Here is a 17,222-nt window from a genome sequence, read left to right on the forward strand (position 1 = left end):
GTTAACGTTGATTGGTTCAATCATACCAGTAGACGTCGTAAAATTGAGTTTTGATTGGCCCGCTGACCGATCAATCATCAGAAGCCGGTACAGAGAGGCGGGGCATGAGTTGGTTTGCCGCTGTGGTTTTCTTCAAGATGGCGGGGCTGCAAGTGAGGCAGTATGGCGGCGCGTCAAGAATTAAAGTAATTTAGAAAGGTAGTGAGGTGCCCAGAAGGAGACAGCCGTGTCATATTTATCGGTGAGTATTTTTGTAATAAAGTGTTTACAAGCTCGCTGACCATTTCAGCGGACGCGGATATTTGCACAGTGGGATGGTTGCTTGCTAGCATATTAGCATTGATGTTAATGTTGCCAGGGGCCCTCTGTGCAGCTGAACAGATGCACTAAAACGAGGTTCTTCTTAGGATGAATTTGCTCGTTATATGAACTTGAATAAGCGTTAATCATATTCGCATGCAAACAGGCACAAATGTAACGTTGAAGACAATTTTCCACAGCCACATGGTAGTAGTATTATGTTCAATAGCCTGTCATATTACGCTATCAGTCATAAAGTTGCACGAACTGATATCTACTCTCTCTGGTCCTCTTTTTTCTAGCTCCCAGAAGATACCAGTGGAGGATGATCAGTGCCTAGATCACATAATAAGCTGAATGCATTGTGATTTCCAATAATTGAGACAGTGATTCTGAAAGCTGTCTACATTAATGAAAAGAACAATGTAGTCAGCTTAGCATTTTCACCTCTGGTACGTGGTCTATACAGGGATGTGCTTCTGCATGCATTCTGTGTTTAGATAAGAAGAAAAGTCTCAACAAGTCAGATTTTAGAGTAAATTATCAGTCTATATAAGTTGTATTTTATAGTACAGAGGAAATGGAGATAGATGATGTTCTACCCCCTCTCCCCTTGGAGCCCCCTGATGATTTTGGCCAAGATGAAGGCAGAGCACCTCCACCACCTCCCCTGCAAACGTCCAGTGACGCAGAGGTAATGGACGTTAGCTCTGGTGGTGATGGATACACATACACCCCAGGGGACGGGGATGCCCAGCCACAGGAGCCCCTCAGCATGGGCTCAGTAACTTTCTGTAGCCACCTCTCAGATGAGGCCAATCCCAACCCACCGTGCCCCAGAACAGCCCGCCACGCTCCCCCTGTCACCAAGTTTCTCCCAGACCTCAAGCTGCTCAGAGATGTTAAGATCCGTGTAAGCTTCACTGAAAGCAGCAGCGCAAGTAGCAAGGACAGGAAGGTTTTGTACACTGGTGAAGGGCAGGAGAGAGGAAGTGATGACGGCTTAGACAGCCTGAATGGTGAGTTGCATGACTCGACTAGTGAGCAGGAGGCAGCTGAGGGTAGTTCTGGAGCAGGAAATATAGCGGGCAGAACATCAGAGGAGGCAGAGGTAGACCTGGAAAATAAGGTAGAGTTCGCTGTCCTGGATGAGTTGGAGGACTTCTACGACAACTTCATGGATCATGATGATGCGGAGCATGGTGGCTTTAAATCTAAGGTCATAGCTCAGCAGGAGCAAGCAGATGACGAGGCCGTGGCTGACCCCTATGAGGTACGTCTGTTCTTTGGTCTACACAATTGCTTGTTCTTCACTGCCCAACTGAAACTATGTTAGCCACATACATACATACATACATACATACATACATACATACATACATACATACATACATGTATGCCTACAAAGGAGGGCATCATTATTTTGCGGTTCATAATATTATACATTCTCATAATATTATAAACTGAATTAAAAATTATTCTTGACATCCTGGATCATGTCTTCTCACTAATACTTTGAGCAACGTCCCCAAAAACTGTAATTCCTGCAATAACAGGGCTGTTTTCAGTGGGAATGCAGCCTAATGGTTAGTGATTTTACAAATTGACACCTGCCTATCCCCCTTAACCTTCTCTGTATATTGTGAGGATGAGCATAACTGCTTCCCTTGTGTCACGTCACCCACATTAAAAAAAACACCCCAAGTTGTATATAACTAAGAAAATCATTTCCGTTCTTTACTTGGTAAGATGGGGCTCTCCTCTGCTGCTATTTATGCCTCTCCCCAAATACAATGCAGGTACAATTGTATTGGATTTATGGCCTTCAAAGTTTCAGAAATTACATATGGAAAATAATCAGCATCCACCAGTGCTTGTTGATGGTTGGTTTTATATTAAGTATAACCGGCATATAGTACAACTGATAAATAAAAATGTAAAAGTTTTGGTGACAAACTTGATAATGCTAATATTTGGACAGATTGATGTTTGCAGTGTCCCTGCAAATACAGAATGGGTTGTATGTTAATGATAGTCACACTACTTGCTACAGGCAACAATACCTCAAACAGGATAGCTATAAACTGGAAGAAATACAATGGGAACATGTACAGACTAAGTATAGGTCGAACCTAATCAAAGGACCAGTAAACAAAAAGGAATGAAGACTTTTTTGATTTGACATTGCATCACTTGAGATCCTTTCTCCATCATTAAGCATGACTGGGTAAGCCAGGATCAAGTGTTCCATTCAGCAACATAAATGTAAATGTGTGTGTGTTTGTTTGTTTTATTTTTTTTTTTTTCATTTGTTGTTTTTCACTGACATGATAAGTGTGATGCTGGAAGAGGTTAGTGCCATTTTTAATTTCTCCCATTAATTGCAGGGTTTACTTTTGATGCGAAAGTAATCATCAGTAATGAGAAAGAAGTTCAAAACTGCTAGAAAAATCATATCAATTGTAGTAATGAATATAGATTCAGTACTGTCTTTTACTACATTCAGACGTTTTTACTTTTAGGCTTCAAAGTGCAAGGATCATTTATCCTGTATTGTGGTAGACTGTTGTGGTTTTTTTTGGTTTTTTTCTACACCAGTAGCATTACAGCAGTTCCCTTAAACTGTTGACCTATCCTTCTCTTCCGGCCTTAACCACTGACTCTTCCAGGAGGAGTTTGACAATGATGTCGATGCTCTGCTGGAGGAGGGCATGCCGGTCCCCAAAAAGATGCGTCCAGCCGAAGACAAATATGCTGGGGACAGTGATCATCAGTCAGATGGTGAAGAAGGTGTTCAGCCCATGATGACCAAAATAAAGACAGTCTTGAAGAGTGAGTGGCCGATCTGTCTCTTCAGGGTTGCACAGTATGATACGATACAACACTAATGTAACATGTTTCGTATTAATTTTGAAGTGAACGGACACAAAATATGGTAGTACATTGTGTTTTTTGAGTTATATTACACAATGGCGTGTATTGCTGGTATAGATCACAATACAGGGTTGTTCCATGGAAAACTGATCAGCAGAAGTGGAAATATATCCACAACTAAAATGGACAATCAAGTAGCACTCTTTTTTTGTTTTATAGTGCTCTGAAATAGCATTAAAAATCGAAAAAGCACACACTGTTGGGGAAACTTTGACACGTGCACTGTTTTTGGTCAGCTGGTGAGATATAAAACACTACATGCATGGACTTGCTACATTGGATAAAGGGCTAAAATGGGATTATGAAGCTATTATCAGTGTATCCAAATGTTTCATTGATATGACATTTATTTGCTCTGCCCATCCTTGCTAGTTTTAAAAACAGCGTATTTGTAATGATCCATAATTAAGATAAACAGATGAATTTTACTTTTCAGCTTGAGTTTTCGTCTATTTGGTTGGGTGACAAAACACAGATGATATGTAACATTTTACTGCCTTACTGATTATCATACATCACCTCAACCTTAAACATTTATTCCAAGCCAAGGATCAGTTGTAGACTTATGTAAATATCTTTTGACTGCTTCTCACACAATTGATGAGTATCACTCTTGTGGTAGCACATAAAAGTCTATTAAGGAACATTGGAAAAGTTTACCACATCAAGTGATAGTGAAGTAATTGGTGCCAACATTTACATTTGCCCCATGCCAGGTCGAGGGCGTCCTCCCACCGAGCCTCTACCTGATGGATGGATCATGACATTCCATAACTCAGGCATTCCAGTCTACCTGCACAGAGAGACCAGGGTGGTGACCTGGTCCAGACCCTACTTCCTGGGGACTGGCAGTATTAGGGTAAGATGCAATACAAGCTGCCACTCAAAGCCTCCAGTCTTTCGCTCTTATTATTAATTCCATTCAAAAATAAAAGGCTTAAGTAGTGATAAGAAGTTCTGAGGGTTAGCCTTGCTTATAAAAGCAGTTGTGTTTGTTGGACCCTGCAACATGGGCAAATGGGTTCAAGGAGGACCAAGCCACTAAACAGAAGATTGACAATAGTGACAAGTGACAATACTGTTGTGATGTTTTGTAACAACTGTTCTTCCTTTTTGATACAGAAACATGACCCTCCTACCAGCAGCATCCCTTGCCTACACTACAAGAAAATGAAGGAACAGGAGGAAAAGGAGCTGAATGGGGAGGTGGCACTTAATGCACATCAGTCTCCAGTCAAGGCCAGTGAGGAGGCCAACGGGGAAGAGGGAGGTGACAAGTCGGGGGCTACAGCTGAGGAGCAGGACCAGGACCAGGTCCAGGTCCCTCCCCCCAGTCTGACTGATGGCTGCCCAGATGAAAAGGCTACCACTAATAACAGCCTGCAGGGTACAGAGCCCCATTCCTTTGACACTGCCCAAGGAGCCTTAGGGCAAGTCAAGGCCAAGGTGGAAGTGTGTAAGGACGAGTCCATAGGTAAGGGCTTTTCATATACTGTCACAGTGATAGATTTCTGAAAGGTTATTATTAGCTGTCATTCATTAAATGATCTAACTCCTCCTGAACTGCTCCTCACAGAGCTTGAAGATTTTCGCTTGTACCTCGAAAAATGCTTTGACTTTGAACAAGTCACTGTAAAGAAGTTCCGTACATGGGCTGAGCGACGGCAGTTCAACAGAGACATGAAGAGGAAGCAGGCAGAGTCAGAGAGACCGATCCTGCCAGCCAACCAGAAACTGATCACACTGTCTGTCCAAGATGCACCCACTAAGAAAGGTATCTGTGAATGTCATACAATTCATGTTCTTAAGAAGATTCTTTCTAGCCTGTAAAACTAACGAAGCATGCATGATTTCTTCCTTTTGTCTCGACCTCAGTTAAAGGAACTTTCTAAATGTCAGCTTTATATCTTTTTGTTAAAAGGGTGGCAACCAGATCAGAGTTCAGTTATATTAAACCTTAAAAAGCCTTTATGTCAGTATCTTATAATATATTACAGTGTATTATTTGTTTCATTTTTTTTGTCATAACAGAATTTGTCATCAACCCAAACGGAAAGTCTGAAGTTTGCATCTTGCATGAATATATGCAACGTGTCCTAAAGGTTCGACCTGTTTACAACTTTTTTGAATGTGGTAAGTTCTTCTTCTGCAAGTGCCTTAAAGTATTTAAACTGTCATGCTTGTCAATATATATATATATATATATATATATTATTAGTAATGTGTAAATCTACTGTTCATTTTGTAACCCAGCACACTTTTACATGACCCCCCTATGTAGTCACTTAAATGTGCATGTGTTTCCCCACAGAGAACCCAAGTGAACCCTTTGGAGCGTCAGTCATTATAGATGGAGTAACTTATGGCACAGGAACCGCAAGCAGTAAAAAACTTGCCAAGAATAAAGCTGGTAATTTCTTTCATTTACAGTACTTAGCATTGGGATTGTTTATGGCACAACTTGATATGCACCGTGTTAGCTCCAAATACCATAGTCAGTGGGTAAAGACAATGGGATTGCTGTGAGGTTTTCTGGAGGAATTTCAAATCCCCATAATTGTAAATATTTTGTTACAATTGTCATTGTTGTAAATGGACAACAATTAAATTGGTTTAAGGGCTTCTCATAATGAACAAACTTGGTACAGAGGTTTACCAATCAAACTCTGGGATTATATCGGTGTATTGCAAGACTGGCTTTCTTCCAGGCCTAACATTTTTTGTATTTTTAAGATGTTTTTTCAACTAAAATGTGTTGATTGATGATAATTGTCTGAATTATTCAGTGCGTATGTTGTGTGTTTAACATTAGCAAGTGTACAGTCAAGAGAGAGGGAGTGGGTAACTGAGTATGAACAATGCATTATTGTGAACGTGGCAGTACAGTGTGTCTACAGTTTGTGGAAACCTCCTGGATATATAGTAGGTAGTTGCACTAGTAAGTTTGCCTGTTGTACGTCAGTAGTTCTGCCCTCACTTGTAATTTTCATGTAAACTTCAGCTCGAGCCACACTGGAAATCCTCATCCCTGACTTTGTGAAGCAGACCTCGGAGGAGAAGCCTGTTGAGGGCGATGAACTGGAGGTACTTCCTTTTTCCTATTTTTACACTTATTTAAGTTCTTAGCTGGAATCTTGTGGAATAGAGTAAGCTGAAATTCAAGTGCACATATCCAACAATGAAAGCAGTTTAATCAACATCTGTTCCCAATTGTTTCCCTTTTTAAAGTTGATGCATCTTTAGAATTAAAGGCAACACAACAGTAACATGTACTCTGCTCCACAGTATTTTAATCATATCAATATAGAAGACTCAAGGGTGTATGAGCTGACCAACAAAGCAGGACTACTTTCGCCATATCAGATTCTTCATGAGTGCCTTAAAAGGTAAGACGTAACGCATAATGCCAACAATACAGGTCACTTTTATGATTATTTTTAATTCAGTATTTTTGGTTTTCATTGTTTTTAAGCTTATCGATAATACAAGCCAACATAACAGACATATTTACTATAGTTAAGGTAGATTTGAGCAATACAAGTGTCATTATAAAATTGCCATACTGTAAAATATGTTGATAACAATGTTAATATCATGATATCTCTGTGGAACCCGTCTTTGTTATTGCAAATAATGTTTAAAGCTGCTGGTGGGCAGGTGGGCCTTCACACAACTTCATCTTTCACTGTTGCTACTTAACTTTTTCCTCACTGTTGCCAAGGACAACAAAGCACCAGGTTACAGATATGTATGTAAGATGTACCATTTGGTCTTTCCTATAGAAACCATGGAATGGGAGACACCAGCATTAAATTTGAGGTGATCCCAGGGAAAAACCAGAAAAGTGAATATGTGATGACATGTGGGAAACACACTGTGCGTGGCTGGTGTAAGTAAACCCTAAGCGTCATCTACCCACATGATGAGACTGAACTAGTCAATGTGTAGAGCTGGGTGTTATTTGAATTACCTTGTCTTGTCTTTCACCTTGGGGGGCCAACTTGTCTGCCTAACCCTCTAGACCCCAAAGCACCCACTCTATATTTCACTGGGTGTGGGGGTGTGTGCCAAAGAGTCAGTATGGAGTAATGGCCAGGTCGAGTGCAATGTTTACATGAAAACCTACATTGCTGTTGTTTTCTTATAATGTTAGTGTGCAGGATTTTTTATCTTTATTTTCAAAGCCTAGAGTTATCTAATGAAGAATCTGTTTTGTTGTTAGACTCGGGAGACAAATGGAAAAATATTGGATCATATATTATTATACTACTGGATCATATTCATTATTATATATAATGGCCTAATAATATACATACACATACGTTTGTTTTTACCACCAGGCAAGAACAAGAGGGTTGGCAAACAACTGGCATCTCAGAAGATCTTGCAGATGCTTCATCCCCACGTCAAGAACTGGGGCTCACTGCTGCGCATGTACGGAAGAGAGAGCAATAAGATGGTCAAGAAGGTAATAAGCTTCTTTCACACTTACTATAGAGCTTGTTTGGTCATGGAAACTTCTCTTTTGTGTCGCAATGTATCTACATTAAATCTTTGTGTCTTTCAGCATCTCACTAATGTAACTTGCATCTTTACAGTTTTGACTCAGAAGTTATCCGGCCAGTTCAGTTGTAATGTTGCTCACGCATGGCTTTGTTAACTTTACTACCTGCCTCATCAGTGAACAACCGGTGAAATGTAAACATCAATATGCCGATAATGAAGGTATTTCGTCATCACGTAAGCACATCTCCATGACTTATAAAACAGCTGATCTTTTGCAGGAGAACTCTGACAAGAGTGTGATCGAGCTCCAGCAGTATGCCAAAAAGAACAAGCCAAACCTTCATATCTTGAACAAACTGCAAGAAGAAATGAAGAAACTAGCAAAACAGAGGGTGAGAATTATACCATGCATTTTATTTTTTTATGTAATTCTAACAATTGTTAATCACTTATCCCGTCTTCCACAACTCTCATCCGAGCAAGCTTTAGCTGATGTGTAACTCAGTACTTAGATTTTCACTTATAGTTGTACAAAAGTGTAGTATTAAGCTGAAGCAGACATTTTGACTTCTTGTCGTAATACAGGTGTTACTAATAACATTAAGGATGGATCTGTTTAATCCAGTTGTACCAGTTAAGTCATGGCAGTGTGACAGTGTGCCAGCATGGCTTCTGTCACAAATGCCTACTGCATGAGCCTTTTATTATTTCTCAGTGAAGGAATTTTGGTATAAAGTTTAGGGCCGTTTGTTTTTTGTTTCTTTCTTCCCTTGCCAAGAACCAAAAAACTGTATTTGTTTTAAATCAGAAATTCTGTCACCAGAGAGCTCATTGAAGGAAAGACAGGGTGGAAGTTTTAATCCAAACAAAACCCTGAATTTCACTTGTACAAACATGAGAAATCTGCAGGGTCTCAATTAGCTGAGCTGGGATGCTCTTCTCTACTGCAGCTACATGTGCTTGAGGTTTAGGCTTATATTTCCAGTGCCAGGATTTGTATATTTTAAAACTAAGAATGGCTTTTTTTTTTACTGTTTTCTTCAGAATATACTCCTCACATTATGGTTACTGTGTTTCTTTACTAGGAGGAAACTAGGAAGAAACCCAAGATGACCATAATGGAGTCTGCCCAGCCTGGGAGTGAACCCCTCTGCACTGTTGACGTTTAAGTCTCTGAATCACTGATGAACCACGGCACTGAAACTCCAGTCACTGTCACACATCACACACCACCATCCATTTCTCAATTATGCATCACTGAGATCCAATGGCAATATAGTCGCACATTGACCAGGCCGATAGAACTGCTTGCTTGCTTCCTTTGCCCACGTTTTATTGGTTCAGCTGGTAGATCTAAGGGTAGAACTAAATGCATTACCAGACAGTAGAGCAAATATCGTCTACCTCTCTAGATGCATCCTCGTTATGGCACTAGAAAAAAAGAAGAAAAGAGAGAAGTGAACCTAACTTGATAACATATGAACCACATCAAAATAAAAATGCATGCTTCTTTGATCACAAAAAACACTGCACACATTGGTTTTGTTTTGAAGTGTCGTTCTCAACAGTCACAATCTAAGAGTGCCAGCACCTATTAGTTCTGTTTGTGCTTCAAGTGTTTGAAAGGGACTACTAATACTTGTGTATTTATACCATTCATTTAATTGGGAAACAAAGTTACTTGTTTATTGGGTATTTTAATGGTTGGTGTTATGGATATTTTGGGTCGTTTTGTTTTTTTTCCTCAGAATGGACAGTTGCTGCCTTGGTTTGCACGATAAAAACATATTGTGAAGTGATCACTATTCAGAACTATTGTTATGCACTCATGTCCTGTCACATATTTTTGTTGACTGATCATGCTGTTGGTACAAGAACCAACTGCTTTTGGGAAATTTGGAGGGACTCGTTGCCTTTTTTTTTCTCTTCTGCTTTGGCATTACAAGACACTGACATGCTCCTCCCCACACCAACACTGCAGTAAACCCAAGCACAGGGCCACAGAGTACTATCATGTGTTTAAGGTAAAGGATTGTTTCTTTTATGCTTAGTTCTTGCTAGCTTGTTATTAAAGTACTAATGCCATGCACTCCAACTAAACACTTTCAGTAGCTTTTCATTTTTGTTGCCCTTAAGAGATCATGTTGCCTTAGTTAATTCATTTCATGAAGGGCTTAGAGTATGTACAATACATTGGACCTAAAACACCCTTCAACAGGAAGTGAAAAGACCAAGCCCCCTTTACTTGATAAAGCATTTATTCTTTAGCCAGTTGGTGTTTTAATGAAGACAGCCTGTGAAAGATCAGTTACATTGCCTACAGCATGTGCAGATCTTTAAGACTCGTCTTAATGGATCATGTATATTGTGTACGTTTGCCATCATTGTGAGAGTTGATCATATTTTCTGACCACAAGAAGAAAACATTTTTCAAAAGGCAGCCTTGCGAAATGTAGTTGGTACACTGACATGAACAAAATATTTTAGTTCAACACAAGCTGACGAAACTGTGTATACCAAAGCTTACATACAGTCTTATGCATTTTATAGAATAATGTTGCTGCAAACTGTACAGTAGGAACATCTGACACAGGACAATACATAGTCATAACTTGCTGGAACAAAATAGGAACTGCTGTGCATTCTTTGTCAAGTGTTTGGCCTGTGATTTTTCTACAAAACATTCAAGGACACGTCACAGTTTAAAGACAAGGCTGTAGTGATGTAGATTGCTTTAAGAATGTGCTTTCCCCTCTGTGCGTTTGTCATCTTGCCAAGTGTGTGTCGGTGTGAGAAGAGAAAAAAAAAATTTCTGCTTTTACATGTGTTGCTGTTGAGTTGTACCAATGAATTGTTTTTGAGATGTTGCTGCCTAGAAAATGAAGTATGTATTGCAACCTGAGCTCCATGACTTCAGTGATATTTGTTATGCAAAATAAAATGTCTTGACTAATGAGTGGAACGACTGTTTTATTCAGCAGCAGGAAGATAAAGGAAAGAAGTTAACAAACTGAGGTGGCACTTTGATAGTAAATCAGTTTATTCCATAGTGCCCTACGTGTGCTGCACAGTTACATCCGTGTCAGGAAGGCAAAAAAATCTAGGTAGCTTTATGGTCTTTTGACAAAGCTCAAAGTAACCATTTTTGAATGAACATAGCTGGCAAAAGAAACTAGAAAGACAGAAAAGCAAACGGTCTGTAAAACTCAAGTAAACAATACAATGCATACTGTAATAAAGACAGTTAATCTGAAGCAGAGATTAATATTGAATTAAGAAATAAGGACTTAATAGGAGACACTGGTGAGCGGTTAACTGCTATGTAATTTTAATTAACTGACCCTTTAATGTTAACCATATAAGAAAAGAGTGCTATTGTAATCATTAGTGAGGCTGAGCAGACATTCCTAGTATGGAGAGCCCATGCTACCTCTATCAAACTGTACAGCATTGATTTCTAAAGCTAAGACTCTGTCATTTCCTGAGTGCTGCTGCTGCTCTGCTGGGAATTGTAGTCCACTCTCTCCAGCAGCAGAAGCATCTCCACGTGTATGGTCTGAGGGAACAGATCCACGGACATGGCTCGCACCGGACGGAACGGGGCCCCATGAACTCTATTGGATGGAGCTCTGCATAGACTGAAAGGGAAAAATTGCAACGTGAGTATTACCACTTTTCTAAATGATATTTGGTTTTACAGTAGAAGTGTGTATTCAAGGTTTTGTCTCTATAACTAATTGGCCAATACCCATAAACACATTAATATAATCCTAACTGCTGCTTCATGTTAAAACTCACTCGATGAAGTTGTTCATGGCCGCCTTCGCATTGCATGCCACATAAACCAGCCTCTTCAGATGCTCAGCCCTCCTGATGGCAAGTATCACCTTGGAATCTGTGTTTAATTTAAAAAAAACAAAAAAACTCTTAATATGTGACACAAAGTGAGTGAATTCTTTTTCTGGTTTTGGCTGATTACTCACGCAGGCCTGCCCTCGGTGGATCCACAATGGCTGTGATGTTAGGTGACACAAGAGCGTTGAGAATGTTGGGGAACACGTCCTCGGCTTTTCCACAGTGAAACTCAACATTACTCAGACCTTCAAATACAAACAAATGACAAACTGATTAAAAATAAATAGAGTTGATCACAAGGTAGTCAAGAACTAAACTAGAGGCTCGAATATGAAAAATAGACATGTGAAACCAGGATTGCACAGTACCCATCTACCACTACAGATGAAACTTATCAATACCAACTTTATAGGTTCATGACTTTTATGCTCTTTACACACTGACAAAAACATTAAGAAGTAAACACAATATACTCCAATTAATACAATAAGTGTGGAAAAGAAATAATCTCACAAAACTACATCTACTGACACAACGTGCCTCGTCATTGCCCTACATCTACAAATATTAACATTTTAAACACAAATCACTGGCGGTAGTTTGATGTTATCTCTCTTACCATTGAGCTTTGCATTAACTTTGGCGTCCTCCACTGCCTCCTGGCACATTTCGATCCCAATCACCTTCTTAACCGTCTGGACACAAAGTATTCATTCAGAAATCTTAAACTACATAACAAAAGGAATATATGAAATACGTGGAAGACTTTAAGCAAGTGTGTGTGCAGACTAATACAGTATTTATTGGTAACTCTAGTCAGTTCTAATCAAACAGCAAAATGTGAGTTAAGATTCTGTGACAGAGAACTAATGTTACCTTAGCCAGAGAGAGGCCGATGGTTCCTGTCCCACAGCACACATCCAGCAGTGTACTGTCCTGATCCAGCTTGGCCCAATCCCCCACAGCAGAGTACAGCACCTCTGCAGCGCCTGTATTCACCTGCCAGGTAACACAGACACATACTTAACACTAGCAACTATCGGATAAAAAAAAAAAAAAAAAAGCTAAAAATTAGCTGGAAAATGTGGCACGTGCTTCTTAACATCTAGTGGGTAAATCTTTCTTACCTGGAAGAAGGAATGAGGAGATATTCTGAACTTTAGACCCAGAAGTTCCTCGTGAATGCTGCCCTCTCCAGCCACCAGCTCACAGGGCAAGTCCTCTAGGTTAGGAGAAGTCCTTAGAAGCCGAAAAGACAGTGTTAGTGTAATTTTTTGCTCTGCCCTCTGCAGTTTGTCCTGCATTTTTCTGATACCATCAGTCAATTTTATGACTGGTGAAGCATCTTTTTTTTCTTCTTACCTTTGACCCTCTCTGACAAAGTAAAGAGACGTTACTCCGCTGTCTTTCCCCTCTCCTTCTGTGAAGTGCTTCTTCATGGAGCTCTTTAATGCACTGATTTCCTCTTCATCAAGTTTCTAGGGGGTCATTCAACACATCAAAGATCAAAAATGACAAATCTAACAATGTGTTTTTGTTTTCAAAAACGGATGCACCCACAGTTTGTAAAGAGATAATTTCCTCACCTGTGGGTTGAAGAAGGCTACAGCCATGGCTTGTTTGGTCCTTGTAGTCCGTACAGTGAGCTGCTTCCAGTGTCCTTCATATGTTTCAGGACTGTACACGGAGTATGGTGTTGTCCTGTATGCAAAATAATATGGAAATTAAATGCAATTAAAAGGAAATGTGTGTGTGAAAACTGTTTTATCAGACTAGCTCTAAATCCAACACTAGCTAACACAACAGCAAGTGGGAAACTACTCTAATGTTGGCCATGTTCCTCCTTTAAGTCTCATGTCTATGAAACCCTGAAAAAAGTATTGTATGTAACAGTAGTTCTGTTTTTTTTCATATCTGTACCCTGCATTGGACTATCACATAATAATACCTGATGAACTTCTGAAACTCGCTGACCACTCTCTTGGCCTCGGCCGAGACATGGCACGTATCTGCTGGGCCGACTACAGCGCAGGAGCCGCCTTTATATTTTCCAAGGCGGAAACCGATGGTCTTGTCCTCGCCGTCTGCACCCACTGAAATGAGGAACTCGCACTTGTTTCTGTACTCCGTCTGCCATGACACAGGTAGATAAATATGCACATGATTAGGAGGGTTTAAGACACGTCTGCATTACAAGGTGGAGAACAACGGAGCATAATGTTTGTAACAAAGTGACTGACGGCACTAATTAGGTTATTGTCAGATAAAGGTCAGAGTTAATCCCAACATGTAAACATACCTGAGTAGGAGATGGTCGGATAGCTTCCAAGGGACAACACATTTTGTTGTATTTCCCTTTCTGTGCAAACAGCCATGGCACCATGGCTTTGTTGGTGCTGCCAATCTCTCTGAAGAAGAAACAGTGAGGTATTAATAAAAAGTATTTTCTATCGCAAAAGTGCCCACACAGACACTGAAGACAACGTTTCATGTGAGGCAGTAAGATATGCTCCAACATCAAAATAACTTTTTGTGTGAAGGGGCTTAATGTGATGCTCTAAGTAGTAATTGGTAAGTTTTTTCTAATGAGCAATGTTGCCAGAGTGGGCAGGGTATTGGCCATGAACAACATAACTGGCCAAAGTCCAGTGTTGATACTCTGTACACTGTATGCCACTTGTATGTATACAAGTATCAGACTCTACATAAATGACATCACTCACTTGGTTAGCCTCTGCAGAACCCCCACCACCTCCTGCTCCTTCCTCCTCAGCTGTTCCTCATAAGGCACTTTCCACAGAGGAGTCACCACGTTGTTTATCTGCACACTGAGCGGCTCCTCTTCCTCGTCCCCCTCTGTCCGCTTGGATGGGGGCTGCCCTCCCGCGCCCTCTCCCTCCTCCTGCTTCCTCTTCCTCAGGATGGGGTCTGCTTTGGGTTTGGCCAGCTTCACGCTCAGCACCTGGCCCTTCCACTGCATGCCGTGAACCATCTTCATGGCCTTGTCACGCTCTTCCTCATTCTTGAAGGTGACGAAAGCAAACGTCTGCTTGCCAAACAGCTTGATTTTGTGCGGGTTGAGGCTGTGTTTGGCCAGGAACTTCTTCAGGTCGTTAAAGCCGACGAACTTGGGGAGATTCCTGATCTCAACTTTGTAGATCTCAGATGTGAAGAGGTCCTGCTTGATGTATCGGTACATGTCCGGGTCAGAGGCTGCCTCGTTCTCCCCCTCAGCTTTGGGATCAGACTTTACATCATTGCTGGACTCCTGAGGGAGCTCATCAGGCTTCTCCTCCTTTAAGGCTGGAGGATCAGCTGCTGGGCTGCCACTAACATCTGCCATCTTCCTGCTGGGTCGTCAAGGCAACAATACAATTAGTAGACTGATACTGATCTTACATTCAAGACATGTGACAAAACGTTTTCAGTCTAGTCAACAAACAAGACGTTTTTTTAACAACTTTTTTACAATCAAATGACTCGATAGCTGGACAGTGTCCTCAAATATCCACTTAGGTTGATAACTGTTTATAAATTGTTACAATTAACTTTAAAAATCTAGATAGTGGTGAAAATGAAAAAAGAAACGTTTAGATTTTAAAATAGCGACACATAAATGCAATCATTGCTTTGAGTTTTAGCTGCATGTCACTTAAAAACACTTTCTCATTACTTGTTTTTCATACAGAAGTCTCCACGTTGTTGTTAGCTAAAGGCTGATGTGGCGATGAAACCAAATCAAACTCACTGAAGTTACGCACGTTTAAGAAGAAAATGGTTCGTCTGTAGATATTTTAATACATGAGTCAGTCAGCAGGTTTCTATCGTGCTATGTGTCAGCTATTGCCGAATTCAATGGAAGACTTGATAATGTTTTTGTGAGTCTTACCTTCTTAAATTAACTTCCACTTTTCTACACAAACGTACAGGGCGCAGCCATGTTGATTTAACCACGTGCAGCGGTGAACTCTGACCTTTCTTAAAGCGGCAGTCGTCATTTCGGGGCTAGGGCGTTACATCCATGTTGTTTTATTTTTGTTTTGACCATGCCCTCTGGCTTTTTGTATAGTAATTATAATTGAAATTAATTACGTTGAAGGTATTTACACTACTCAAAATCAGTAAGGAATATTGGGATAGTTTAGTGTTCCACTTTATTGTTTATTATGTGACATATCTGATTTTTTATTTTGTTAATATTTTTGGTCCCAAAAATAATGCGACACACTTCATTTGACTTTAATTGCATATCCAGGCACAAGCATATATGCATCCCTATCCCGATACCCAAAACAAATTTTGAATGGTGTATGTTTCCCAACAATTGTTTCAACTTCTTTTGACCTTTATTTATTCTTCCCCAAGGCAAAAAGCCTTTCTTTTTTTACTTCAACCAAAGCCTATGATGAGGTGTTATTATATGCATTAATAATTGTATGGATGGATTTCCAAACTGGCAAGTCTAGCAACTGCTGCAGGGCCCCAGACCCCAAGGCTCCAGGTCCAGCTTCACAATATAGCAATTTGTTTGTGCTGATTGAATTTCTGCTGCCTTTATGAGGCTACTAAGTACACATTGTGCTCAAATGTTGCATTTTACACAATGCATTTTTGCAAAATGAAGTCAGTCCAAACTTATAGATATATGATGCACTGATGCACTGGTAACCTCATTTTAATACTTCAAAAACATAACACACACACACACACACACATTTCATGTTTGCATGGCAGCATTATTACTTAATTATGCTGTTTTAGTTTGACTTATTGTTTTCTTCTTATGAATAGAAGCATTCATAAAAATTTTGCCCCTACATTTTACATTTCAAATGGTAAACCCTAATGTTATAGTGTAGTGTAGTGATGACGTATTTTTATAGGCTAACCTGGTAGTTAGCATCGTCCTGATTCCCTCGACAAAAATCCCATTGGCTTTTTGTCGAGCGAAACAGGGCGATGCTAACTTCCGGGTTAGCATGGGTGTGGAACACACTTGCAGATTTATGCTGATGAGTGCCCCAAACCTGAACTCCTGGCAATATGTTTTTTAAATGCAGAAAGTAAGCATTTGTACATCTAATCCTATATTACACAAACCAGTGTTTAATTTGGATTATATAGTTTTTCTGTTCTGTTTACAGATGCACAGAAATTCGAGGTGAAGTTTGATGAGTGCAAGGAGGAGATCAGAAAAACTCTAGAGTTTGATGAGATACAACTGAGTTAAATGTTTCTCTACAAATGCAGTGTTTTATCACAGTATTTAACATGTGGACTACTTCAGCAAAGAGAATATTGGTTTACTAGAAGCTTTTTGTCAGGGGAAACAGGGCGATGCCAACTGGGTTAGCCTACAAAAATACATCATCTCTACACAAATAATTTTAATACTGAAAATATCACAACAAACACACATTTCACTTTTGCATTAGCGCATAATGGTTTACTTATGTCCTGGCTTTGCCTACTTAATTATGCTGATCCAGTTTGACCTATTGTTTTCTTCTTATGGATAACTAATAAGTATTCATAAAATGTTGCACCTGACTACATTTTACATTTCAATATGTTAGATCCTAGCGTTATAGTTCTTGCAGTTGATACAGTACAAGTTGGCACATGTT

The 17,222-nt window shown here is 40.0% G+C and overlaps 2 protein-coding genes across 3 annotated transcripts; one reads left to right on the top strand and one right to left on the bottom strand.

The window, feature by feature from the left end:
* The first annotated feature begins 131 nt into the window (after window positions 1-131).
* dgcr8 (DGCR8 microprocessor complex subunit) lies at window positions 132-10,696 on the top strand. The gene is made up of 14 exons (XM_073465545.1): window positions 132-241; window positions 603-1,573; window positions 2,970-3,132; window positions 3,951-4,093; window positions 4,357-4,708; window positions 4,811-5,008; window positions 5,266-5,367; window positions 5,546-5,644; window positions 6,236-6,318; window positions 6,520-6,620; window positions 7,017-7,123; window positions 7,575-7,702; window positions 8,019-8,132; window positions 8,826-10,696. The coding sequence occupies exons 2-14, from the start codon at window positions 881-883 to the stop codon at window positions 8,907-8,909; spliced, it is 2,367 nt and encodes a 788-aa protein (XP_073321646.1). The 5' UTR covers window positions 132-241; window positions 603-880; the 3' UTR covers window positions 8,910-10,696.
* A 63-nt stretch (window positions 10,697-10,759) lies between these two features.
* trmt2a (tRNA methyltransferase 2 homolog A) lies at window positions 10,760-15,563 on the bottom strand. 2 transcript variants are annotated; one of them, XM_073465546.1, is made up of 12 exons: window positions 15,485-15,563; window positions 14,319-14,945; window positions 13,895-14,003; window positions 13,544-13,725; window positions 13,182-13,296; window positions 12,958-13,073; window positions 12,723-12,834; window positions 12,472-12,594; window positions 12,215-12,290; window positions 11,724-11,840; window positions 11,539-11,635; window positions 10,760-11,378 (listed from the first exon to the last, which is right to left on the bottom strand). In XM_073465546.1, exons 2-12 carry the CDS (start codon window positions 14,936-14,938, stop codon window positions 11,204-11,206), a joined length of 1,842 nt encoding a protein of 613 aa, XP_073321647.1. In that variant the 5' UTR covers window positions 14,939-14,945; window positions 15,485-15,563; the 3' UTR covers window positions 10,760-11,203. The 2 variants fall into 2 exon arrangements, with proteins under 2 accessions (XP_073321647.1, XP_073321649.1); XM_073465548.1 differs by having other exon boundaries at window positions 14,319-14,942; window positions 15,485-15,534.
* Window positions 15,564-17,222: the final 1,659 nt, after the last annotated feature.

Source organism: Pagrus major, chromosome 5 (genome assembly GCF_040436345.1).
Source record: "Pagrus major chromosome 5, Pma_NU_1.0".
Lineage (NCBI taxonomy): Eukaryota > Metazoa > Chordata > Actinopteri > Spariformes > Sparidae > Pagrus > Pagrus major.